This window comes from Nomascus leucogenys, chromosome 5 (genome assembly GCF_006542625.1).
Source record: "Nomascus leucogenys isolate Asia chromosome 5, Asia_NLE_v1, whole genome shotgun sequence".
Taxonomy (NCBI): domain Eukaryota; kingdom Metazoa; phylum Chordata; class Mammalia; order Primates; family Hylobatidae; genus Nomascus; species Nomascus leucogenys.
Window position 1 is genome coordinate 78,324,202 of NC_044385.1, and position 25,417 is coordinate 78,349,618.

General features: G+C 40.7%; 2 protein-coding genes and 1 long non-coding RNA gene across 12 annotated transcripts in view; 1 reads left to right on the forward strand and 2 right to left on the reverse strand.

Moving 5' to 3' along the window:
• Positions 1-3,663, reverse strand: part of NEK5 (NIMA related kinase 5) — a 91,772-nt gene extending 88,109 nt beyond the window's left edge. For both annotated transcript variants that reach the window (XM_030813438.1, XM_003270124.4), the window contains exons 1-3: positions 3,625-3,663; positions 2,181-2,248; positions 1,952-2,090 (exon numbers count right to left, since the gene is read on the reverse strand). In XM_030813438.1, coding sequence (XP_030669298.1) covers positions 1,952-2,068 — 117 coding nt within the window. In that variant the 5' untranslated portion in view covers positions 2,069-2,090; positions 2,181-2,248; positions 3,625-3,663. The remainder of the gene's footprint in view (positions 1-1,951; positions 2,091-2,180; positions 2,249-3,624) is intronic.
• Positions 3,488-7,345, forward strand: LOC105739785. Its single transcript, XR_001115749.2, has 2 exons — positions 3,488-6,652; positions 7,080-7,345. It is a non-coding gene; the product is annotated as an uncharacterized LOC105739785 (long non-coding RNA).
• NEK3 (NIMA related kinase 3) overlaps positions 7,268-25,417 on the reverse strand; it is a 39,263-nt gene continuing 21,113 nt past the window's right edge. For 5 of the 9 annotated variants that reach the window (XM_030813443.1, XM_030813442.1, XM_030813446.1 and 2 more), the window contains 9 exons: positions 23,386-23,440; positions 19,665-19,865; positions 18,893-18,965; positions 15,952-16,001; positions 11,728-11,830; positions 10,728-10,871; positions 10,341-10,475; positions 8,294-8,420; positions 7,268-7,841 (listed from right to left, as the gene is read on the reverse strand). In XM_030813443.1, coding sequence (XP_030669303.1) covers positions 7,757-7,841; positions 8,294-8,420; positions 10,341-10,475; positions 10,728-10,871; positions 11,728-11,830; positions 15,952-16,001; positions 18,893-18,965; positions 19,665-19,865; positions 23,386-23,440 — 973 coding nt within the window. In that variant the 3' untranslated portion in view covers positions 7,268-7,756. Of the gene's footprint in view, positions 7,842-8,293; positions 8,421-8,899; positions 9,116-10,340; positions 10,476-10,727; positions 10,872-11,727; positions 11,831-15,951; positions 16,002-18,892; positions 18,966-19,664; positions 19,866-23,385; positions 23,441-25,417 lie in introns of those variants that run through there. The other 4 variants (XM_030813444.1, XR_004030185.1, XR_004030186.1 and 1 more) reach the window with 4 other exon arrangements.

Below are 25,417 nucleotides of genomic sequence, written 5' to 3' on the forward strand. Positions count from 1 at the left end.
TGGTGGCGGGCGCCTATAGTCCCAGCTACTCTGAGGCAGGAGAATGGCATGAACCTGGGAGGTGGAGCTTGCAGTGAGCCGAGATGGCACCACTGTACTCCAGCCTGGGCAACAGAGCGAGACTCCACCTCAAAACAAAACAAAACCACAGATATTACCTGAAGTTATCTAGCTGGCAGAAGAAATGCAGAACTAGGGTACTGAAAGATGTCAGGGGTACAGACAGAGATTTAAGAGAGATCTACTTATTGGTAAACACTGAAGTGGGGCAGTTTAGGTGACAATGGACAGAAAGAGAAAATCAGAAAAGGACACATGGTTGAGGACATATAGAGGGCGAAGACAGAGATAAGCCTGAGGGAGAGCAGTCAGATAAACAAAGGAGAGTGAGCAGAATAATGTCATGGGAGGAAGCTATGGCGGGCCACTAGAATAAGAGGACATTATTATGAATATGCCATGGGTTCACAAAAGGAGACCTATATTGGGAAATAAATCATTATCCCTGGAAGACAGTCATCTACTCTTGAGCTTTAAGTTTGGGTAGGTTTTCTTGCAATTTTTTGTGGTAAGATAAAATTTATATCATTTTAACCATTTTTAAGTGTACAATTCAATGGCATTAAGTATATTCACATGGTGTAACTTGGGTAGTCCATTTTGCACACACTTTGTATGGAACTTTTTATTCTACTCTCATTTATAAATCCTCTAGAAGCTGACCAACAAGACTTGCCTTAGAATTAATTCTAGCAAACAATGGACATTGTTGTCCCAATATATTATTAAATGAACATATCACTAAAGAGGGTGACATAAACACTGACCAAGGTGGATTTAGCAAAAATTATTAATTTTTAATTAACTATATTTATTTTCCAAAATCATTAGACCAACAATTACATATGGTTTTCTTCTATTCATTGAGTGCACTCAATAAATTTGTTTAGCACCTATTATGTGACAGGAACTGTTTTGCATACTGAGGAAGACAAGCAATAAACAAATGAATAATTAAGAGAGCGAAGTAATTGCAGAGCATTATACGTGCTAGTAAGAAAATAAACCAGGCCAGAAGCAGTGGCTCAAGCCTGTAATCCCAGCACTTTGGGAGGCCAAGGCGGGCAGATCACTTGAGTTCAGGAGTTCAAGACCAGCCTGGGCAACATGGTGAAATTCCATCTCTACTAAAAATACAAAAAATTAGCCAGGGGTGGTGGCGTGCATCTGTAGTCCTAGCTATTCAGGAAGCTGAAGTGGGAGAATTGCTTGAACCCAGGAGGTGGAGGTTGCAGTGAGCCAAGATCATGCCACTGCACTCCAGCCTAGGTGACAGAGCAAGACTCCATCTAAAAAAAAAAAAAAAAAGAAAAGAAAAAACAAAAAAGAAACCAGGAACCAAGGTGGTGTGATAAGGTGATAAGGTGTGATTGTGGCTGGGGGTCTACTCTAGCTAGGATGTTTGCAGAAAACCCCTCGTAGAGGACCTGAATAAGGAGAGAGGAAGTGCACCACAGAGAAAAGTCAGGGCAACAGAGGAGGCTGGCATCTCACAGGGCCTCGCAGGGCACCCTAAGGAGGGCCATAGGAGCCACAGAGATATGATCTTATTTCTTTTCTGTTTTCATTTAAAAAAAATTTTTTTTTGGCAGGGACAGGGTCTTGCTATGTTGCCCAGGCTATCTCGAACTCCTGGCTTCACAAAATCCTCCCACCTTGGCCAACCAAAGTGCTGGGATTACAGGGGCGAGCCACGGCATCCAGCCTCTTTTTAAAAATAAGATCATTGGCTGCTGTTTGGACAATGGACTTAGGAGGTTGAATTAACAAAAATCAATTATGGCTTAAAATTCGTAATTATAAAAAATAAAAATTTCCTTTTTATATTGGATTAAAAGCCAGCTGAATATCCCACTGAAAATTAACAGAAATTTGAACTTCTTAACTTTACCTTTTCAAAATTGATCTCTTTTATGACGCAGTGCTTGCTGTCTGATTTCCCTTTAGCTAAGTATGCTTTCCCGAAGGCACCTTGCCCGATGGCCTTAATCACATCGTACTTATCCATGGTCTCCAATGGGCTGAGGTTCCTGGAATTAGAGTAATGTAAATTTATCACACAAGTCTCATAAAGACTAACAAAGTCAGAAAACTGATGACTAAAGTGTAAAAGAACTCACTTTGCTAAAACTTTCCTCCCAGCCTTGCCAAGACAGAGACAAATAACTTTCCTTGTGGCCACAGATAACTGAAATGAGACAGTTTCTTGGTCAGACACGGGTCATAGCTCAGCTTTGATACACTTTTGCCCTGTATTCTTGGGTAAGTCACTTAACCTGGCAAAACCTCACTTTCCTAATTTCTAAAATGGAATAACAATACCTGTTTTGCAAGTTTGTTCTGAGAATGAAAGATACTATATCGGGTGTTTGGCACCTTCATAAAGCAGGAATGTCCTCAGGCTTGCGTACTGTTACAGTCCAGCAGCCTTTCTTAGTGGGGACGTACTGCCCCCTAGGGGGAATTCTGGAAATATATGGGGGTGGGGAAGCTGTTTCCCCGAGATTCAGAGGCATGAGGTTTACAGGTGGTTGGGGCCTGAGATGGTAGGATTCTGCGATTCAGAGACAGTCCCGCACAATAAAGGATTACCCCACGGCCCTACAATCTTGGAGAGTCTTCCTATACATTCATGTGCGTGGAAAAATCCGTTTGTGGCTAGAACCAGACTCTATTTTACATCGAAATGCTAAGTATTTTTGCAGTTTTAATGAACACTGTTTTAGGGTTTTTTTTTTCCGAGGAATGCAACTACATGTAAATCAAGGCTTGATTGCACTTTGGTTTGGAGGTTCACCAAGAATTGTTCGCCATTTGGGAAAATCACGCCCTTCACTGGCCACGCTGCTCCTGGTCCCGGAGACCTAACAATCTGCATTTGCTGCCGTCACGTTCAGGCGACTCTCCAGGCGCGGCTACTGGCTACTTCTCTACTTTTTCCAAGGGTAGTAGTGCCAAGCATTTTCAGATTGAAATATGTACTTTCTTACTTATTGCTTTCCTTCTATTTCCTCTTTATGCTACAGTTAGGGCATAATACAGTGTTGTTGTTGCTGTTAATGGGGTGAGCAGAGGGGTTGTTTTCGAATAATTTCAGGTCAGGGTAGCAAGTGGGTACAATTGGGTTGCAGGGGGCTGGGAACCAGCTCCGCAGCCAGGAGAGACTGCAGACACCGCAGGACCGGGTTCTGAGACAGACGCATACGGACTTGGGGCCGGGGGTGACTCGCCGGGAACTGAGGGCCCGCGACCCTCCCGCCCAAGTGGCACCAGAGGGTGGAAGCCCCCAAGTTAGGACAATTCCTTCTCCCCTAGGGCCGCCCCTGGAGGCAGCCGCGGGTGGCTGGCGAGACGCTTACTCGTACCCGACTTCCGTGTGTGGAGCGTTGCCATAGAGACCAACGCGCCCTGGACGCTACACCCACACAGCCCGGGGCGCTAGGCCTTTTCTGGGTCGCCCCCGCCGCCCCAGGCCGAGACTTCATCCCTTTCCCCCACCCCGCCCGGCTCCCGAAGCCCTGCGGCGGTTCCTGGCAAGGACTAAGGGCGGCCCCTGCAGCGTACCTGCTCCGCCGGCTCTGCGGGGCCAACGAAGCGTCCCGGAAGGATCCGGGTTCCCGGGGCCGCTGCGCCTCCCTGCGGCCGGGGCGGAGCCGCGCAAGGAAACGCGGGCGGGGCGCGGGGCTGGAACGGTCTGGGTACCAGTGAACACAGTCCACCTCGAGGCAGGGTTAGGCGCCAGGGAGTTTGGAGACCCGGCAGAGTCACCCCGCAACCTTCCCGTTGCCTTGGGTCGAGATTCCTTTGCCTTGCACTCTACAGTAGCGCTCCCCGCTCTTGCTTACGGTGCACCAGACGCTTCGCAAACGTTCTCTCTTTTCTTTACAACCCCTCAAGGCAGTAGTCTCCCAGTTTTACAAATGAGCTAAACTGAGACAGGAAGAGCGTTTCTTGTACAAGGTCTCAAATATTGCCAAGAGGTGGACGTGAGACTGGAACCGCTTCCTACTCTTTGGGCCACAGCGGCGGCCTGCCAAGGGACTTTCTTAACGAAACCGGAGCTGCCCAAGCGTCTGCACGCACGCCCCGTCCCCATCCCACCCTGCCCCATTCTGGATTTGCACATCAAGCTGCTGTCTAAAATGTTTAAGTAGTTGAAAAAAATGTAATTTTCAGCAATTGTAAATAGTGACGCAAGTAAAATATATCCAATTGAATCTAAACACTACAGTGATATGGTACCCTCCATCGTCCATCTCACACACAAAAAAAACCCCACAAAAAAACTCTTTTAAAAATCATAAGTTTACATCATTACTTTTCCTTCTTAAAATCGTCTCTCCGCCGCCCCCTCCCCGTCCCCACCACAAAAAATTTCTTCTTATAAGCACTCTAGTCAAATTGTATTAGGGCTGAACTAAAGGCCTCATTTTGATCTAATTGCATCTTTAAAGTCTCTATCTCCGAATATAGTCTCATTATTAGTTACTGGTGTTAGATTTCAATATGTGAATTGGGAGTGGCCGGGGCAGGGGCGAATGCAGCCCATAACAGGAGTCCAAAAGTTGTTTAGCAGTTGGAATATCCAATGTTAGTTTCTTTGGCAGTGAAATTCCCTCAAAATATTAGTAGGTATATGATCTACTTGTTTTTGTTTAATTATATGTGTCAGTGACCACACCCAAATTTCTTCCCTAGAATTCTTAGTCATGCTTTATTAAATCATATCTTCATTCTACTTTCCTGATAGAATTTTATCCCAGTTATTTTTTTCATATTTGAAAGTCTTATTGATCATCCTATCATACTGCTGAAAGTATAGAAATGGAAATTTATATTTCCTGCTCATAGAATTTTATTTTTTCTTGATTAAATTGTTAAAATTACTAGTATTACACAATTGATCACAATAAAATGTATCAATGCCGATAATTATTAAGTATAAAAAATAAAATTGCATTGAAAATTCATCTCTTTAAGACCTGGATGGGCTTCCCATGCTCCATTAGTTCCTGTATCCATAGATGAATGCTAACTTCTTGCTACAGTGAAGTTTAACACTGATTCTCTTCCATTTTTTTAAGGCTGTAAGTGCGGAGAAATAAGTACATAGGAATGAAAAGTTTTGTTAAAAGTGTCCCTTAATTTTTGTCTGGTTGTATCTCAAGAATCATATAGTAATCTGTCACCAAAACTGGTTTATAATCATGAACTGGTGATTCCATTAGTCTGAAATTTTATTAAAAGCAAAACCCCATAAGCCATTCTGATTTTGAAAAGGATTTATTATCCAATACTTATCTAGTCTCTCAGTAACTGTACATAATTTCAAGTTTTGTTTGATGATTTGGAAATGTTTATGCCCTCGGGCAATGCTAAGATTGAAGATGACTAAGAGGTATGGAATACAGTATATATGGAAGCTGAGTACCTGAAAATATCCTTAAAACTATCCATGCCTGCTTTAACTTGAAAAATCTTCAAGAGAGTGATAAGCTAATTTCAAAGACCTAACCTAAGTAATTCTGGAAAATGGTATTTGACTGGAAACCGTGAGACAATAGGAAAGATACATAAACTCTGTACCATAGTTGGTAAATTTGTTTCTCCCAGGGGCATGGGTTAATGATTTGGAAACTGCTTTACAAATAGACTAGGACTGAACAGCTGAGCGGCTGGTGGGTGGAACAGCCAGTTTTCTCATTGTCAGGGAGAGAAGTTACAGAAACGCATGAGAAGGCTAGAATGAACCTTGTAGTACTGGGTTAGTTGGAGACATCAGTATGGACCCATGCTTAATTTAATGTATGTACAGATGGAGAGATACGGAAATTAACTGTAGAGATGTGTGGATGGTTATACAATTATACAGTGTATACGGGTTAGTATACACACATATACTTCCTAGCTCTGTCTGCTGAGAGGGCCTAGAAGTAGTGACACCTGAGGAGCAACAAGCACACCCAGCACCCAGATCTTGGTTTCTAAACCAGTGGGAACCTTGTTGAAATGCACGATTTTGGGGCTGGGGCAGAGAAGGTAAAGATGAGTCTGGACCATCTTCTTGTAGTGCCAGAAAGGAAGGAAGTGCTCCAAAAGAACCAGGGCACATCAAAGGGACACAGGAGGTGACCTGAAACAATTCCCAATGGCCAAAGCTAGAACGATTTAAGCAAGAAAACAAACGACTTAGTATTGGATTATACTCCCACCCCCAGAGGTGGAGATTAATTCCTTTGCATTTGACTGTGAGCTGGAGTGTGTGACTCGCTTATAGTGAACATAGCACGAACACGGAAAATTATGAAGTTGATAGTGGAGAGCCTGGCAGACACTGCCTTCATCAAGTGATCAAGGTGAACAACACCAGGAAGAAGTCATGCTGATGCTCCCTGAAATGATGTGATGAGAAGGGCACTTCACCTTTGTGGTTTTCCCCCAAATCCATAAGCTTAGTCCAATTGTGAGACAAACCCAAATTGAGCAACAGTCTACAAAATACCTAAGCAGTACTCAAAAATGTCAAGGTCCCAAAAAACAAGAAAAGATTTAGAGACCGCCAGAGACCACTGGAGATGAAATATATCTAAATGTAAATACAGCGTATGTGTCAGGTGGAGGGTTGGTTCTATACCACAGGTTTTACATGTTAAGATTTTTAAAAGATGTATATATTAAAAGATGTATATATATTAAAGATCTTTAAAAGATGTATATATTCCGGATTTCAGCAACTGCTTCTTAATGACCCTAAATGTATTTTCCCCCTACTCTTCACTTTACACCGTTCCCTGTATTTGTCTGGCTCATGTCTCTGTGAGAGGTGTTGAGCGAAGCCTGTTTCTTTAGTGAGATATTCTCATCTCACTAAAGTGCACACTATTAGATGAGGTTAACACAGGACAGGACCCAGCACATGTGTGCCATGCCTCCCCCTATTCGTTCCACATCACTCTCTAGTTTCTGATATTTACCATTAACTGCTCCTCACCTCTGGCCTCTTCCTTCCTCATCTACAGGACTGCCATCTTCTGACAAGATCTGCAAACCACCCCAAGCTTCCCAGGGCTGACCCTCCAACCCAGGCTCTTTTGTGCATCCTATGAGGGACTGTATTTAAGGACAGCTGGTAGTTGGTGAAGATCATTGGAATGATCTTCAAACTACTCAGAATCAGGTCATATTGAAAAATTGCACACATTACTATATCATAATTAAATATATTTAATTCTCAAACCTTTAGAAAATGTAAAAAGAGTCACATAATAATAAACACAAATCATAATGTGAATAATAACATACGGGCTGCTATAAAGGTCTGTGGTCAGCATCCCTCTGAGGTAGGCATTATTATCTTCTTTTTATGGTTGAGGAAATTGGGACTCGAAGAGGTTAAGTAATTTCTCACAATCACACAAGTAGGTAGTGGCAGGCTAGCATTCCATGGGACTGCAAAGCCCGATGCTCACACTCATTCCACTATACCTTCTCCATTGAGTTCAAAAACTTACAGGAGTTCTAGACTTTTCAAACTCATGATACCAATCAAGAACAATTTTAAGTATTAAGAGTTTCCTCCGCTTCATTCTGTTTCCAAAGGAAAATATACGTCGTACGAACTCATGATCATCGCAACATGAACTCCTGGGTGAATGAAGCCTCTCCTCAGCGTGACTCAGGAACATTTCCTCAGGCATCATCCGTCGCACAGGCCTTGCCATCCAGCTCGCTTCTTCAGCTCTGACACCCAGTCAGGGTTGTCATCCTCCTCCTCAAAGTCCCTGTGAAAAAACAACTTGGACCATAAACCTCTACATTAGGGGCACAGTATCTGTTGATGAGTTCAAAGCAGAATACCACCATAACAATACTTAAGCTTTTGAAAATTGAGTTCCATAAGGCAACTGAAGGGAAAAAATTGCCAGTTCTTCCAAAAGATCACTTCTTTGACTGTTTCTAAAACTTTTAAAAATGTAAAAGCTAATATATTAAAAAATAACAAGTCCAAGCTGAAAGGCTATAGGTGTAGGGCTCAATCAGGAATTTTATAATCATATTGTAAGGCATTACCCATCCTAGACAAAAGATCAGGATATAAATATCCATTTATGACGAAAAGTAATATATGAGGTCCCTACTAAACCTGAAATTATCATGGTCTAATTTAAATCACACACACACACACACACACACACACCCCACCCCAGCTAAAGCTTAGCATATCACAACATACGTGTCCTCCTCATCTAGCCCAGGCTCAAGTCGCTCTGGATCCAAAATGACAGAATCGTAACCTCCATCGACACTGTCCGATGCTTCTGTTTCTTCAGACAGGGGGCCTTTCAAGAACCCTTCTGAACCTTCAGGAGGTATTAACAGAAAATATACCAATTTAAGCAGTATTTACTTATTTCATGCAGTTTGACTAAAATCCTCCATAAGCTTGCTGGCTGAGGACAATGCCATGTCCCATAACTCTTTTGTAGTGTCTCCCCATATTACCCAACATGACTGTGGGCATAAAACAGGCCCCTGAAGCAGAAGCACCAGGATGTGGATTAAATTTATAAACAGTACTTTATTCTTTTTTTTTTTGAGTCAGGGTCTCACTCTGTCACCTAAGCTGGAGTGCAGTGGCATGATCATAGCTCAATGCAGCCTCAAACTCCCAGGCTCAAGAGCGCCTCCTACCTCAGGCTCCCAAGTTGCTGGGACTAGAGGCGTCCAGAACCATGCCTGGCTAATTTTTTTAGTAGAGGCGAGATCTCACTATGTTGTCCAGGCTTGTCTTGAACTCCTGAGCTCAAGAAATCCTCCTGCTTCAGCCTCCCAAGGTGCTGGGATAACAGGCGTGAGCCACCACACCTAGCCTATAAACAGGATTTTCTTTAAGAGAAAAAAAAAACTCGGAAAATTACCATAAAACCCTCCCAATAAAAGAATGTATATTAAGGCATTAAAAGTTACCTTTGGAAGTTGGGTTATAGTAATTTCTTTTTTCCTTTGAACTTTCTTCTCCCAAGTTTTCACAATGGGGAGGAAGAAAAGTAGGGAACTGAAGGAAGACCACATGCATGCTTAAAAAATTTTTCCAGGTTTAATTACTTTTAGATTTTTCACAAACAGCATGAAAACCTAACCTAAAAACATGGGCCAAATCTTCTAAAAGGCATTTCAAAATAGAACTATGACATATTTTTTAAAAAGGGACTTTCCTAAAATGACAAAGCCTTCATCACTGGACCAGACACAAAATCCAGGACCTAAAATTGCAAAATTGAAATTCATAACCATTAACCTTCCTTAACATTTTCCTCCCACTCATTAGCCTCTCCTTAGGGCTTCCATGATCTTTTGTGCACAGCTCTATCTGAATGCGTGTATCACTGGGCACTATAATTCTTTATCAGTGTGCTAACCTCCCATGTAAAGAACTCCTTCATCCTTAGGGCAGGAATTGTGTTTTATTCTTTTTTTTATCTTAACCTATGTTAGGCATTCAATAAATATTGACCAAATAAACAAATACAACTAAATCGTTGCAATAAATATAGTCAGACTTGCCATACCATTACATGCTCTACTTGGTATAATTTATCTTAGATCTTAACCTAGCAAGGTGGCTTAGTAATTAAATTATCATAATTATAATACACATAAACATATACATATCTAATACAGACCACTGGCCTAGATTCCTAAGGAGAGTATTATAAAAAAATTATTTTATACAATGTTAGTAAAAATACCTGTAAAAAAATTTAAAAATCAAATCCTAATTGTTCATCCTTTTTGAGCTCTATTCAATGTAACAGAGTTCAGGTATACAGCAAAAGAAATCTTGGAGTTGTTGCTAAAGCAATGGCATATTTGCAGGATAAAAATGGGCTCCTCTTCAAAGAAAGTAGTAGCAGGATTATGAAAATAAGCAAACAAATGAGCAAACAGAAGTAATGTAGCTCCATGAAAAATTTTAATTGTAGCTTAAGACTGGCTAGAAAAGATTAAAAAAACACCTAAAAATACAGTGCTATGAATTATTTTATAACTTTGAAATCAAAGCGTTTCTGGGAGGAGGGAAATCCTTTGAATTGAGTTTTGGAAGATGAGAACATTTCTGTGGATGGATACTGGTGATGGCTGTACAACAATGTGACATACTTAGTGCCACTGAACTGTACACTTTAAAATGGTTCAAATGTAAATTTTATGTTATATATATTTGCCACAATTTTCAAAAAGTCCAAGGGTTTCCAAGGTCACATACAGACATGAATTACCTGGTCTATATATTGTGTATGTTTGAAAGGCCAAGCTGAGATCAGCATTCTTAAGGATGTTCAACAAAGTGTCAGGGGTCTCTTTGAGCCACTGCTTACGACTAGTATTTTTGCTGTACTTTATTACAGAACCACCTAGTTGCAAAAAGACAAAAATTAGTGCCAAATAAAAAAATGATTTTTCAGCATGTACTTTCCAGATCATATTTTCAAGCAAAGTTAATTATATTTGACTGTTAACTAAAATCTGCTTCATTCACCTGTATGAGCAATGCTCTGATGTGTGACGCCAAATACCCTTCACAGACATTAAAAGCCTCTAGTGCACGGAGAAACTATTAGAAAAAGTTCTCTAATAAAATAATAGTATTCAATCTGACTACTAACCTCTATCGTCCTCTGCTGTTAAACTGGAGGTGAGTATGGATGCATTTTCCAAAGCTGTAAGAGCTGTATTGGGTACATTTTTCTCCCACTGTCGTCTGTGAAGATCTGGTGAACTGGCTTTCCTCAGATGGACTGACTTATTACCTGATTTTAAAGTGTAAAAAAGGAATGCCAAGCCTGTTATTTTATGTATCCATCTCTGTCCACACATAGACTCTAACAACAAATATGGAAGTGTTTCTTTTCTCTTTCAAACTCAGATCTATGTTTGAAAGATCAATGTTCTTTCAAATCTCACTAGCAAAGGAAATTTTTTAAAAAATCCAAAATGAAAAGTTAAAATGAATCATTACAGTGATTGAGTTAAAAAAATAATATGGCCAGGCGCGGTGGCTCACGCTTGTAATCCCAGCACTTTGGGAGGCCGAGGCGGGCAGATTACGAGGTCAGGAGATCGAGACCACGGTGAAACCCCGTCTCTACTAAAAATACAAAAAATTAGCTGGGCGTGGTGGCAGGCGCCTGTAGTCCCAGCTACTCGGAGAGGCTGAGGCAGGAGAATGGCGTGAACCTGGGAGGCGGAACTTGCAGTGAGCCAAGATCGCGCCACTGCACTCCAGCCTGGGCGACAGAGCGAGACTCTGTCTCAAACAAACAAACAAAAATAATAATAATAATATGTATATAGTTACATATTATACATTGTACAAGAATGAAGCCCTGGGAGGACTTATGTACACACAGTATGCTATGCTTTTTATGGTGAATAGCACAATAAATACTACTCTTTCTAATAGCTCTTACTGATAAATGCTGTTGTCTCTTTTGTTGTAGGTAAATAAAATATTCCTAAAACATTAAATAAGTTACTAGATAAGCAAACAAATATCAGCTTGTACTTTTGTTTATGATACCTGAGACCCAGTAACATAAAAATTGGTATTCCCTCTGTATTCCCCAACTCCTCACCTAAGAAATGATTAGAATTTGAATAACTTACCTTTTTCTTCTCTGTTTACTCTTCTCAATGCACTTTCAACTAAATTTTCATTAATGCTTTCCAAATCAGTATGGCTACCCTTTCTATCTTGTTCTTCCTCTTGCTTTAAAAGAGAGATTAACAACACAGATTAAATAATGCTTGAATTGCTACAAAAAGGTAAACAAATATGCAAAGTCAGCCATTTTAACTTCAAATAAAAATTAATGGATTAAAATACATGAATAATCATTGAACCCCAAGGACATGTACATTAATAGCCATATATATCTATATGTATTTAATAACATATATATGTACATTAACTATAAACCTACATACATGTATATATTAATAGACATACACATTAATAGCCATCAATATCAATTATTATAAATATGAAGAGGATATATTAAAATGACAGCTATTTGATAGGTCTTTACTAAGGAAAAGAGAAATGAAAAATTTCCATATGGTTTGCTGTACTGGGCTTTACAAACTATAATATCAAAATGAGATATTTTATAAAGTTGCCATATAGAATCAAAATGTTCCCACTTAATTCAGTATCTTTCCAAATTATCTAAGCCCTTGATTTATTTCATGGAATATAGTAATACACTATCTAGTTTACTACATCTGCATATATTTTGAGAAGAAGTACATATTGAATGCCTAAACAGTCTCAGGCAAACAAGTTCTCAATTATTTATTGAATGAGTAAATAAAGAGTAGGCTTGGGTGGCATGGTGGGTTTTCTTATTTCTAAGCAGTGGTTCTGAAACTTCTCTTCCCACACATGTAGGGAACATAAAAATCTGTCACTTAACAGTGGTGGCTCACTTACAGCAGAGATTTCAAAGCCTCCTACACTCAAGAATAACATCAGAATCTTGGAGGAGTAGTGGTGAGGGGCAGCTGTGAAAAGCCCCCCAGGGGATTCCAGTCTTTCCTTCCCATTGAGGATCACTGCTTTCTGTGTCTGCAGCGGCCTCCCACGTTCCTCTGAGCGCTATTCAATTCTGCCTTCATTGCCATCGTCCTTTGCTGGCCTGCACACAAGTTTTCCTACCTCAAGTCCTCCATTCCCTGACTGACTTTTTGGCCTTTTCTCCATTTTGTTTACATGTTGCACCCTTTTCATTTTGCGAACACATATTGCTGTGTTCACTACAGGTGGTATCAAACTATAGCGTGTGGGCACAGATCATCTGCAAAGGGCACAAGGAAACATTTTGGGGGATGGAAATTCTTTTCTTTTTGAGACAGAGTCTTGCTGTGTGGCCCAGGCTGGAGTGCAGAGGTGCGATCATAGCTCAATGCAGCCTCAACTTCCCAGGCTCAGGCGATCCTCCTGCCTCAGCTTCCCAGTAGCTGGGACTACAGGCATGTGTCACCATGCCCACCTAAAATTTTTAATTTTTTGTAGAGATGGGGTCTCACTGTGTTGCCCAGGCTAGACTCAAACTCCTGGCCTCAATCAATGCTCCTGCCTCTGCCTCCCAGAGTGTTGGTATTATAGGCGTAAGCCACTCTGCCCCACCTGGAAGTTCTATATGATGACTGTGGCAGGCATTATATGGATATTTAAATACCATCACCAAAACTTATCAAATTGTGCATAAAAATGGGTAAATTTTGTGGCATGTAAATTATACCTCAAAAAGCTGGAAAAAGACAGACATTACAATGAAAAGAAAAAAAGTATAGAGGTCTATATTCCATTTGTAGCAACATAATGGTGGGGTATTGTTATTTATTTAGAACCTACGGTTCATTCAAAAAATTTACAAGTTTCATTACTAGTACATTCCATGAAGAGAGCAATTTGTTATCATAAACATCTTTTCCTTTTTGAATTGAAAGGTTAGGCCAGGCGAAGTGGCTCACACCTATAAATCCCAGCACTTTAGGAGGCCAAGGTGGGAGGACCACTTAAGCCCAACAGTTCAACACCAGCCTGGGCAACATAGTGAGACCTCATCTCTATAAAAAAGTTAAAAATTTATCCGGGCATGGTGGCATGCACCTGTAATTCCAGCTACTCAACAGGCTGAGGTGGGAAGATCCCTTGAGCCCAGGAGGTTGAGTCTGCAGTGAGTGGTGTTTACGCCACTGCACTCCAGCCTGGGCAACAGAGAGAGAGAGAGAGACAGAGAGAGAGAGAAGGAGAGAAGGAAAGAAAGAAAGGTTAACTGAAATACTGAAGAAAAAATCAATACTACACAATTTGCTAAGGGGGATGTGATAACACTGAAACATGGATCAGCTGTTAATATCCACAGCTTTAGGGAAGCTTCAGTGTAAAAGAATGTCACAGTTGCCCAGGGCTAGACGAACAGGACCCCAAATGCCAGCCAGAAAATTGATTCTTGGGATAACAAGGAGGTGCTACAAGGCATTGAACAGAAAAATGTTAAGATCTAAATAGTAATCTAAATGTTATTCAGCACAACAATAAAAAGGAATGAAGTTTTGACACACAGAAGAACTTAAAAACATTATGTAAGGGAAAGAGGCCAGACATAAAAGGACAAATATTGTATGATTCCACTTATATGAAATATTTAGAATAGGCAATTTCACACAAAGATTTGAGCAGCTACCAGGGGCTACCAGATTTGAGATTAGAGGCTGCCAGGGGCTGCAGTGGTGGAAGTGGGAGTTATTGTTTAACAGGTACAGAGTTTCTGTTTGGGATGATAAAAAGTTTTGGAAATAGACAGTAGTGATGGTTGCATAATATTATGAATGTAATTAACACCACTCAATTGTACACTTAGAATTGGCTAAAATAGCATATTTTATGTTATGTATATTCTACCACCATAAAAAAACAAAAAGCAGGCCAGGCGTGGTGGCTCATGCCTGTAATCCTAGCACTTTGGGAGGCCAAGACAGGCGGATCACTTGAGGTCAGGAGTTCAAGACCAGCCTGGCCAACATAGCAAAACCCCATCTCTACAAAAAGACAAAAAAATAGCTGGGCACAGTGGCTCGTGCCTGTGGTCCCAGCTAACCAGGAGGCTAAGGCATGAGAATCGCTTGAACCCGGGAGGCAGAGGTTGCAGTGAGCCATGATCACGCCACTGCACTCCAGCCTGGGTGGCAGAGGGAGATTCTGTTTCAAAATAAACGAACCAAAAAGCAGCCAGGCCCAATGGCTCACACCTATAATCCTAGCACTTTAAGAGGCTGAGGCGGGAGGATCACTTGAACACGGGGGTTTGAGACCAGCCCAGGTAACATAGCAAAACCCCATCTCTTAAAAAAAATGCCAAAAAAAAAAAAAAGTTAGCTAGGCATGGTGGCACATGCCTGTAGTCCCAGCTACTTGGGAGGCTGAGGTGGGAGGATCACTTGAGCCCAGGAGTTCGAAGATGCAGTGAGCCATGTTCACGTCACTGCACTCCAGCTTGGATGCCAAAGTGAGACCCTATCTCAAAAAAAAAAAAAAAGCCAGGATAACACAAGATTTTCATGACTGAAAGCAAGACAAAATTCTTTCACATCTGTATTGAAACCACTATCATCAATAATCAAAAACGGAGGCCGGGCGCAGTGGCTCACGCCTGTAATCCCACGCACTTTGGGAAGCTGAGGTGGGTGGATCACGACGTCAGGAGATCGAGACCATCCTGGCTAAAACAGTGAAACCCCGTCTCTACTAAAAATACAAAAATTAGCCAGGCATGGTAGTGGGTGCCTGCAGTCCCAGCTACTCAGGAGACTGAGGCAGAAGAATGGCATGAACCCAGGAGGCGGGGCTTGCAGTGAGCCAAGATGGTGCCACTGCACTCCAGCCTGGGTGACAGAGCAAGACTCCATCACAAATAATAATAACAATAAATGGAAAAATAAACAATAAATGGCGACCTAAAGTGGCTCAGCTGACAGTGCAGATGAACAGCTACCAGTTATTTCACATGCCAAAAGATGAAGGAAGAAGTACTTAACTAGAGGGACCAGGTCACAGTCTTCCAAATATCTTACGGCACTTAAGGGTAACCCGGTATCCAGGAAGTAGATATTTCATACATGTATTTGTTTTTTTTTTTGAGATGGAGTCTCGCTCTTGTCACCCAGGCTGGAGTGCAATGGCGCAATCTCAGCTCACTGCAACCTCCGTCTCCAGGTTCACTTGATTCTCCTGCCTCAACCTCCCGAGTAGCTGGGATTACAGGCATGGACCAACATGCCTGGCCACCGCGCCCAGCCTCATAAAAGTAATTTTAAAGCACTTACCACTGTGCTTGCTTCATTTCCCAAAGCTATCCTGATTCTGCTGGGGTTTGCTTTTAAAAGAGAGAGAGAAGTTAGAAAGATAAAACACATAAAGGATCATCCTATTAAGTTCCTAATACGATCTTCATACAGCTGGAGAAGTGAGTGAAGTTATTAAAGTCAAAGAGCCAAAGCTCTCTGATATCCTGAATGGGAATAACAAGCTTTAATCACCTAATAATACATCTCAGTTGTTGAAAGAGGCTATTTCCACTGTTTCATTCCTAAAGTTAAAATCTAAAAGTTAAAAGACATCTCTATTCACTTATGCCAACCCATTTAAACACTATGAGGTAACATACTCTGCATACTTAAGGTTATTATCCCCTTTGGTGCATGCTAGCTAGTGGAGTCCGTGCTTTTCCTGTCAGCTATCACAGCTGGTGGAATAGGTATCCCTAAAAAGAAGTGAGCTGTTTATTAACTCAGAAGAGACCAGCAGGAGAAGTCAGGAGAGAACCCTGGCAATTGATCCCTTTGGTAGGAATGGCTATGCCTCATAGTGGTTCATGTCCCTTATTCCTTCAACGTTTTAAAAAATTGCTATTGAACATGGATGATGATGCACTGAGAATACAAGAGTGTGCAAATTAGACGCGATACCTGCCCTGTTCCATTTCATTATTCTGGTCTGTCTACAGATTAAACTGGAGATGCCATCAGACATATGGTCCCAGTCTGGTGGCATTTCTCTAACTACTTTATTCCTCTTTTTAGAAACTGTAACACTACACTTTTTCGGCCGGGTACGGTGGCTCATCCCTTTAATCCCAGCACTTTGGGAAGCCAAGGCGGGTGGATCACCTGAGGTCAGGAGTTTGAGACCAGCCTGCTCAACATGGTGAAACCCTGTCTCTACCAAAAAAAAAAAAAAAACTAGCCAGGTATGGTGGCGCACGCCTGTAATCCCAGCCACTCTGGAGGCTGAGGCATGAGAATTGCTTGAACCCGGGAGGCAGAGGTTGCAGTAAGTTGAGACTGCACCACTGCACTCCAGCCTGGGTGACAGAATGAGACTCTGTCTCAAAAATAAAATAAAATATAGTTAATTTAAAAAAAAAACCCTACATTTTTCCAAATTGCCTTGAAATTTTTCTTAGTCTCTTTTTTTTTGCCCAGCATTTTAAAACTAATTTCCCATTACCTTGAGATGTGAACAAAAGCCACAGAATAATACCTATGCTAAAGCAAACTGGTAAAACAAAGGTAACTGGCTATCTCTCTTTTTTTTTTTTTTTTGGAGACGGAGTCTCGCTCTGTCGCCCAGGCTGCAGTGCAGTGGCGCAATCTCAGCTCACTGCAACCTCCGCCTCCCGGGTTCATGCCATTCTCCTGCCTCAGCCTCCTGAGTAGCTGGGACTACAGGCGCCTGCCACCACGCCCAGCTAATTTTTTGTATTTTTAGTAGAGACGGGGTTTCACCATGTTAGCCAGGATGGTCTCGATCTCCTAACCTCATGATCTACCCACCTCGGCTTCCCAAAGTGCTGGGATTACAGGCGTGAGCCACCGCGCCCAGCCGCTATCTCTTAACCAATGGAGAAAAGGTTGAGTTATAAGACTGAAGGGTTTGCATTCTTCCAAAAGCAACACTTAAAAGTTAAGTATAAGAAAACAATACAGTTCTCAAAATGTTTCTTTTGTAGTATCTGCATATAACATTATGATAAAGAGCGCCAGGCAATGGAGGTTTTGCAACATGTCCCAGCAGCGAATGATCTCCTACACTTCTTAATTCTTCTCCTGTATTCCATTCATAGCTACTATCTCTGTTGGATTTCTTCAGAAGGAAATCACTGATGAGAAATGAAAAGGAATAAAAATAGCTTTGAAAAAATTCAGAGATGACAACTTCCAAAGAGACAATAAATTAATTTGATATTTTCTCAGGATAGACTATGGATGTATGAAAATTTCATGTAGCTATTATGTGAATGATTCACAACTTTGGAAAAGGCTCTGGTTTTTGTTTTTAATTAGGATATTTTACTGTTTAAGAGCAGTTTTAGGCCAGGCACAGTGGCTCAGGCCTGTAATCCCAGCACTTTGGGAGGCCAAGGTGGGTGGATCACCTGAGGTCAGGAGTTCGAGACCAGCCTGACCAACATGGTGAAACCCCGTCTCTACTAAATTCAAAAAATTAGTCAGGCATCGTGGCACATCCCTGTAATCCTAGCTACTTGGGAGGCTGAGGCAAGAGAATCGCTTGAACCTGGGGGGCAGAGGTTGCAGTGAGCCGAGATTGTGCCATTGCACTCCAGCCTGGGCAACAAGAATGAAGCTCCATTTCAAAAAAAAAAAAAACAAAACAAGCAGTTTTAGGTTCACAGGAAAACTGAGTGGTGAATACGGAGAGTCCCGTATACCACCTGTCCCCACACACATACCACTCCCCAATACTAACATGCCGCACCACCACAGTCGATAAACCTACTCTGACACATCACTACCACCCATCACCCAGAGTCCACAGTTTACATTAGAAAAGCTTCTCTTTTAAAAAAGTCTGTTTACACGACGGTTCTTCAGAAACTTGGGATACATTTTCCTAAAAGATTAGTGCTATATTTTCATGGATAGATTCTTAGGTCAGCCCACAGAAGAAGCCTTCTACTTGACCTACACAACAAGCCAGAGAAAATATGGAACTAATAATGACAGCATAATCTTTCCGTCCTTAAAATATCCAAAACTAGGCTTTTCTAAATCCCAATTTTTTTCAGGGATCAAAAAGTAGAGTATTCAGTACAGAATTACATCTAAAGTAACAAAAAGAAAATGTTCATTTGAGGAGTAGCTCTGATAATCATTTCTAATAACTTAAAAATTATACATTTCTTTTCTGTTAGAGTATATTTTTAAAAGAGCACTTAACAAAAAATATTCTGTCCAAAATTCTTACTTTTTTTTCTTGGTGTATTATGCTTCAAATTTTTTATTTCTTCTAATACCTCCTCACCATATTCCATGATGATCTGAAATTTAAAGTTGAGAATTTAGAGATGTGAAAACATACTTTTCTATAGATACTGCCGTGATGTCATTTCATCATCAGCATTCTTTAGCACAATAATATTTCAAGTTGAAAAACAAAAGTACCACTTAAAACAGTACATACAGGCCAGGCATGGTGGCTCACGCCTGTAATCCCAGCACTTTGGGAAGCCGAGACGGGCAGACTGCCTCAAGTTAGGAGTTTGAGACCAGTCTGGCTAACATGGTGAAACCCCATCTCTACTAAAAATACAAAAAAATTAGCTGGACGTGGTGGCGTGTGCCTGTAATCTCAGCCACTTGGGAGGCTGAGGCAGGGGAATTGCTTGAACCAGGGAGGTGGAGGTTGCAGTGAGCCAAGATCGCACCACTGCGCTCCAGCCTGGGCAACAGAGCAAGACTTCGTCTCAAAAAAAAAAAGTACACATAATTTAGACAAATGCAGACATTTATATATGTCTAAAAAAGGTCTGGAAGGATATACAAACTGTGATTATACTTGGGGAATAGCATTGTGGGGGGGGAAGAGGAAGGAAAGGAAGTTTTAACTTTTTATTTTTTAATATACTTCTGTATCATTGGATTTTGATGAGCACATGTAATGTATAATGTTAAAAGATAACAAACCATTTTACCATACACTTGAAGACTGTTCACAACCAATCCAACACAGATCATACCTCGGGGGGTAAGCACTTCTGGACAAGCCGAGCTACGATGCCTCGAGAGAGAAGCGTTGTAGCCGAGGGGCGATGTGAGGGATTCCTTTTAAACATCTGCTTGACTAGGAACTGAAGTTCATAGGAGTAATGAGACGGCAGTGGACTGATGCACCCTTGACATACTTTGAGGATAAGAGTTTTCCAACTATTTGCCTGAAACTGAAAAGGAAAATTGAACTTTACAAGCAGATACAGGGGAAGAAATGGAAGTAAGAAACTACCAGTTATGTAAATTATTCTAATTTTATAAACATATCTGCTATCTGGTCATTTTTCTTTCTAGAGGTGTCCTTAAGATACCATTATATAATCTTAAGGTGGCTTAGGAGAAAGTTAAACATGAATGGTAAAAAGCTTCCCCATCTAGAAAAAGTATTTCCATCAATGCCTGCTGTGACTACCTTATTAGTCCTAATGTTTTTGCAGATATACCTTATTAATATATATTGAAAATCAAAGTAATATATACACATGGCCTTTTAAAACATCAAATGATACTGAAGGTTTATAATAAGTGTAATATCCCTTTGCCCCAGCCCTCCCCAGAAACTGCCAGGCCTGCTCCATAGCAACATGCACTTCAGACTTCTCCAGTTTTCTACAGGTGGTTTTTTGGCTTGAGTGTGATGGTGCAATCACAGCTCACTACATCCTTGATCTCCTGGGCTCAAGCGATCCTTCCACCTCAGCCTCCCAAATAGCTGGGACTACAGGAATGTGCCACCGTGCCTGGCTAATTTTTTAATTTTTTTTTCTTTTTTTAGATGCAGGGTCTCGCTATGTTGCCCAGGCTGGTCTTGAACTCCTGGGCTCAAACGATCCTCCCACTTTGGCTTCCCAAAGTGCTGAGATTACACGCATGAGGCACTGCACCTGGCCAGACTTTTCCAATTTTAAACTTCTACTGCAAAATCCTTTTTAACCATTCCTGTCATTAAAGCAGCTATTAAAATTTGATGAGTAACACCATGGGATATACAATGACAGACTGGAATAACATTTTTAAAGTTTTCAATGTATAATAAATATATCAGAACTAACATTAGATGTCAGCCTTGGTAATGCTTATGAAAGAATGTGTCAGCATTCTACCTTGAAAGTGTATTGCCCTAATACCTACATGAGGGGTTGAGAGGTGCAGTAAATCACCATGGCACACGTTTACCTATGTAACAAAGCTGCATACTCTGAACATGTACCCCAGAACTTAAAATAAAAATTAAAAAAAAGATATTTTATTAAATAATTGCTAGTTATGTTTGAAAATGTTTTCTGCTGATCTGTATGTTTTTATTTATGGTATCTTTTGCTATGCAAAATTTAAAATTTAATATAGTCAAATTTATTCATCATTTTTCCTTAATAATTTCTGCTTGTTGAATCTTGCTTAAGAAATGATTCTACACCTCAAGGCTATGATAGATGCTAATTACAGTGTGGGGTATATGGAAGCTTTTTGTACAATCTTTGTAATTTTTCTATAAATCTAAAACTGTTTTAAAATTTAAAAGAAGTTTATTTTTAAAAAAGTGTATTGCCCTATGAATAAAAAATGCAAGTGAATATATGAAAAAGAAAAATCAACACATAACAAAGGACAAATTGTGATAATGACAAATACCACTGAATCTGCCTTGCCTCTGGCTTTTTAACTATTACACCAACTACCTGCGTTTCCTAAAGGTTTGAGAACAACTTTTGTCTTCGAGCAGACAAGGGATGACAGATCTCATGCCAAATATTCAGGGCACTATAGTCCTTAATACTCATTCTTGCTAGCAAAAAGAAGAATGTGTACATGTAAATTATGAAAAAGATACAATCAGGAAGTAAAGAATTATAAGATGTTGGAATTTTAAAAATAATTTTATTTGTAGACTATGGTGGTTCTCAACTTGGGCTGTACATTGTAATCACCTGTTTTAAAAACATTACTCCCCAGGACATTTTCAGAGATTTTAATTCAATCACTGTGCTGTGAGCCTAGGCATCAGCATTTTAAAGGTTCCCCAAGTTGTTCTAACTGTGTAGCTATCATTATAAACCACTTACACTCAAGGAAGATAACCGCTCATTAATACCAGGTGTCTTCAGTTTGAGTTACTTTCATCTGGTAGTGGTGAAGATTGTTTCTCAACCATTCACCCTCTCCTGAGCTCTATGTGCCCTCAAGTACATCTGTAAAAAAGCTAACTTTCAACCTATGCCCAAAGAACAGAATTTATTTCTATGCAAAGCTAAGAACTAATAGGAATTAGCCCTGCCGTTGTTGTTCTATGTAATAAACAATGGCTGAACAAGCGGGACAAGTTATTTAACCTTTTTTTTGTTCATATTTTTAAAAATATCTTGAAAAAACATATAATAGGGTAAAGTCTATGTTTTCATGATATTTCAGTTAGAGAGGAAACTCATATGATAAGTGAAATCTAACTGCAAAAAGCTGAGGAAAAAAATGATGCGGCCACTCTTGCAAAGTTTGGTGCTTCCTCAAAAAGCTAAATACAATTACCATATAACCCAGCAGTTCCACTGCTAAATGTATACCTCAAAATTCGGAATCAAGGACTCTAACAGATACCTGTACACCATTTGTTCTAACAGCATTATTTACAATAGCCAAAAGACAGAAACAACCCAAGTGTCCCTCAACAAATGAATGGATAAACAGGTCTATACACACAACGGAATACTATGCAGCCATAAAAAGGAATGAAATCCTGATAGATGCTACAACATGGATGAATCTTGAAAACACTGTGCTAGTGAAATAAACCAGACACAAAAGGGCAAATGTTCTATAATTCCAGTTGTATGAAATATCTAGAATATGCAAATTAATGAGGCAGAAATTAGATTGGGGGGCTGGGGAAAGGGAAGAAATGGGGAGTAACTGTTTAATGGGTACAGAGTTTCTGGTTGGGGTGATGACACAAGTTTTACAAAGAGATAGTAGTGGCCAGGCGTAGTGGCTCATGCCTGTAATCCCAGCACTTTGGGAGGCCGAGGCGAGTGGATCACCTGAGGTCAGGAGTTCGAGACCAGCCTGGTCAACATGGGGAAAATACAAAAAAAAACACAAAAATGTCTCTAGTAAAAATACAAAAAAAATTTAGCTGGGCATGGTGGTATGCACCTGTAGTCCCAGCTACTTGGGAGGCTGAGGCAGGAGAATCACTTGAACCCAGGAGGTGGAAGTTGCAGTGAGCTGAGATTGCACCACTGCACTCCAGACTGGGCAACAGAGCAAGATTCCATCTCAAAAACGAAATAAAACAAAACAAAAGAACCTCAAAGAGATAATAGTGGTGGTTGCACAATATTGTGAATGTAATTAATGACAATGAATTGTACACTTAAAAATGGATAAAATGGCAAATTTTATATTGATTTTATCAAAACAAAAAATTAAGAATAGCAAAAAGAAAGAAAAGAGGAAAGGAGAAAGAAAAATAGAGAGAGAAAGGTTATGTATTGCACAGCCAAACTAAATAATTCAAATTTCCTATTAGTATATGCTACAAAACTAACTCAGGGCAGATGACTGCACTGGAAACATATACAAACTTTTATAATGACTTCATCCTAGGGAAGCAAACTGCCAACTAGAATCTGTCACATTATTAGGACTCAGCTAGATATGACAAGCTGCCTTTTCCATTTTGCACGCCATACTTACTGGATGCTTAAGGGCACAGAGTTCATACAGGATGCATCCCAAGGACCAGATGTCACTGAAAGCATAAAGAAGCAATGTAATCACAAGTGGGTTACGTATTTTCTAGTACAAAAAATAATTTCTTACCTTTAATAAGAATAGATATCACAAGTAATTCCTAGGTATTAAAACATATAATTTTGGTCTAACACCTCGATACTTCCTAAGAGTAATGTTCACAATAAAACTCTCTGCTCTTCAATCCCCACCCCTTCAAATCGGGGTGGTTGAGATATCACTTCAGTAGCATTTGGGAATTCAGTAGCAAGAGGGAATATTTGCCGACTCAGATGATCACAGCTGGAAGAAGGACTCTAGAAGGCATCCAGTGCAGCTTCTATTCCGACCACCCTGGACACAGCACCCAGCCTTTGATCACATCTCCTGCTGGGCAGCTCTCTACTTCCCACACAGGCTTCTGGATGGCTCTAAGGGATAGGGTTCTTCCTTTTCTTTGAGATGGAGTCTCGCTCTGTTGCCCAGGCTGTAGTGCAGCGGCGCAATCTCAGCTCACTGCAAGCTCTGAGGCCTCGCGGGTTCGCGCCATTCTCCTGCCTCAGCCTCCCGAGTAGCTGGGACTACAGGTGCCTGCCACCATGCCCGGCTAATTTTTTGTTTGTTTGTTTGTTTTAGTAGAGACAGGGTTTCACCGTCTTAGCCAGGATGGTCTCAATCTCCTGACCTCGTGATCCACCCACCTCGGCCTCCCAAAGTGCTAGGATTACAGGCGTGAGCCACCACGCCCGGCCCACCTTTTCTTTTTTTTAAGGGATGGCGTCTCACTGTGCTGCCCACGCTGGAGCGCAGTGGCTATTCACAGGCATGATGTCACTGTACTGCTGCCTTGAACTCCTGGGCTCAAGCAATCCTCCTGCCTCAGCCTCCCAGGTAGTTGGGACTACAAGCATGCACTACCAGGCCCAGCTCCTCTGGACTTTTCTAAATGATATTCCTTTTTATTTTAATTAATGGTTTTTACCAACTATTTCCCCGTTTAGTTTTTTTAAATTTCAGATCTACAGAAAAGTTGCAATGTCCACATGCCCTTATCTAGGTAGGTCCCCCAATCATTCTCATTGGCCATGTTTGCATGCTAATCTCCCTCCTCTATATCTACCTGAATCTCTTGCAAAAAGGTTGTCTGCCGGGCCTGGTGGTTCACACCTGTAATCCCAGCACTTTGGGAGGCCGAGGCGGGCGGATCACAAGGTCAGGAGTTCAAGACCAGCCTGGCCAATATGGTGAAACCCCATCTCTACTAAAAAATACAAAAATTAGCTGGGTGTGGCGGCGGGCGCCTGTAGTCCCAGCTACTCAGGAAGCAGAGACAGGAGAATCGCTTGAACTCGTGAGGCGGAGATTGCAGTCAGCCAAGATTGTGCCATTGCACTCAAGCCTGAGCAAGAGTGAGACTCCGTCTCAAAAAAAAAAAAAAAAAAAGGTTGCAGATATTGAACACTTCATCCCTACATACATCAGCATGTATCTCCTAAGAACAAAGACCTACACTTTCCCTCATAAACACAATACTGTTATCACATCCAAGGAATTTAATCTCAATTCAGTAACATTATTTAATATTTACTGCATACCCAAATTTCCCCAATTGTCCCAAAAAGTCCCTGTAGAGCTGTTTTGTCCCCATTCAGTCAATTCTACCCTTAAAAAAACCTATTTAGTATAGATTGTCATACCCTTTTCAGAAAGCAAGTCAGCAAAAAGTAACAACAGCCTTTAGGTGTTTCTCCTTCTAGGAATCCATGCCAAGAATGTCATATAAAACAAGGACAAATTTATACACAAAAGGTATGTTAATTACAGCACTGTTTACGAGACTGAAATCTAGAAATATAAGGCCAACAACAGAGGAATTACTAAGTAAATTTTGGAAGCGCCATATAGTAAAATATATGTAGCCATTAGAAAATTTATGAAGAGTTTAAGTATGTGGGGAAATGACTATAATATAAAACGACAAAAGCAAATTATATAT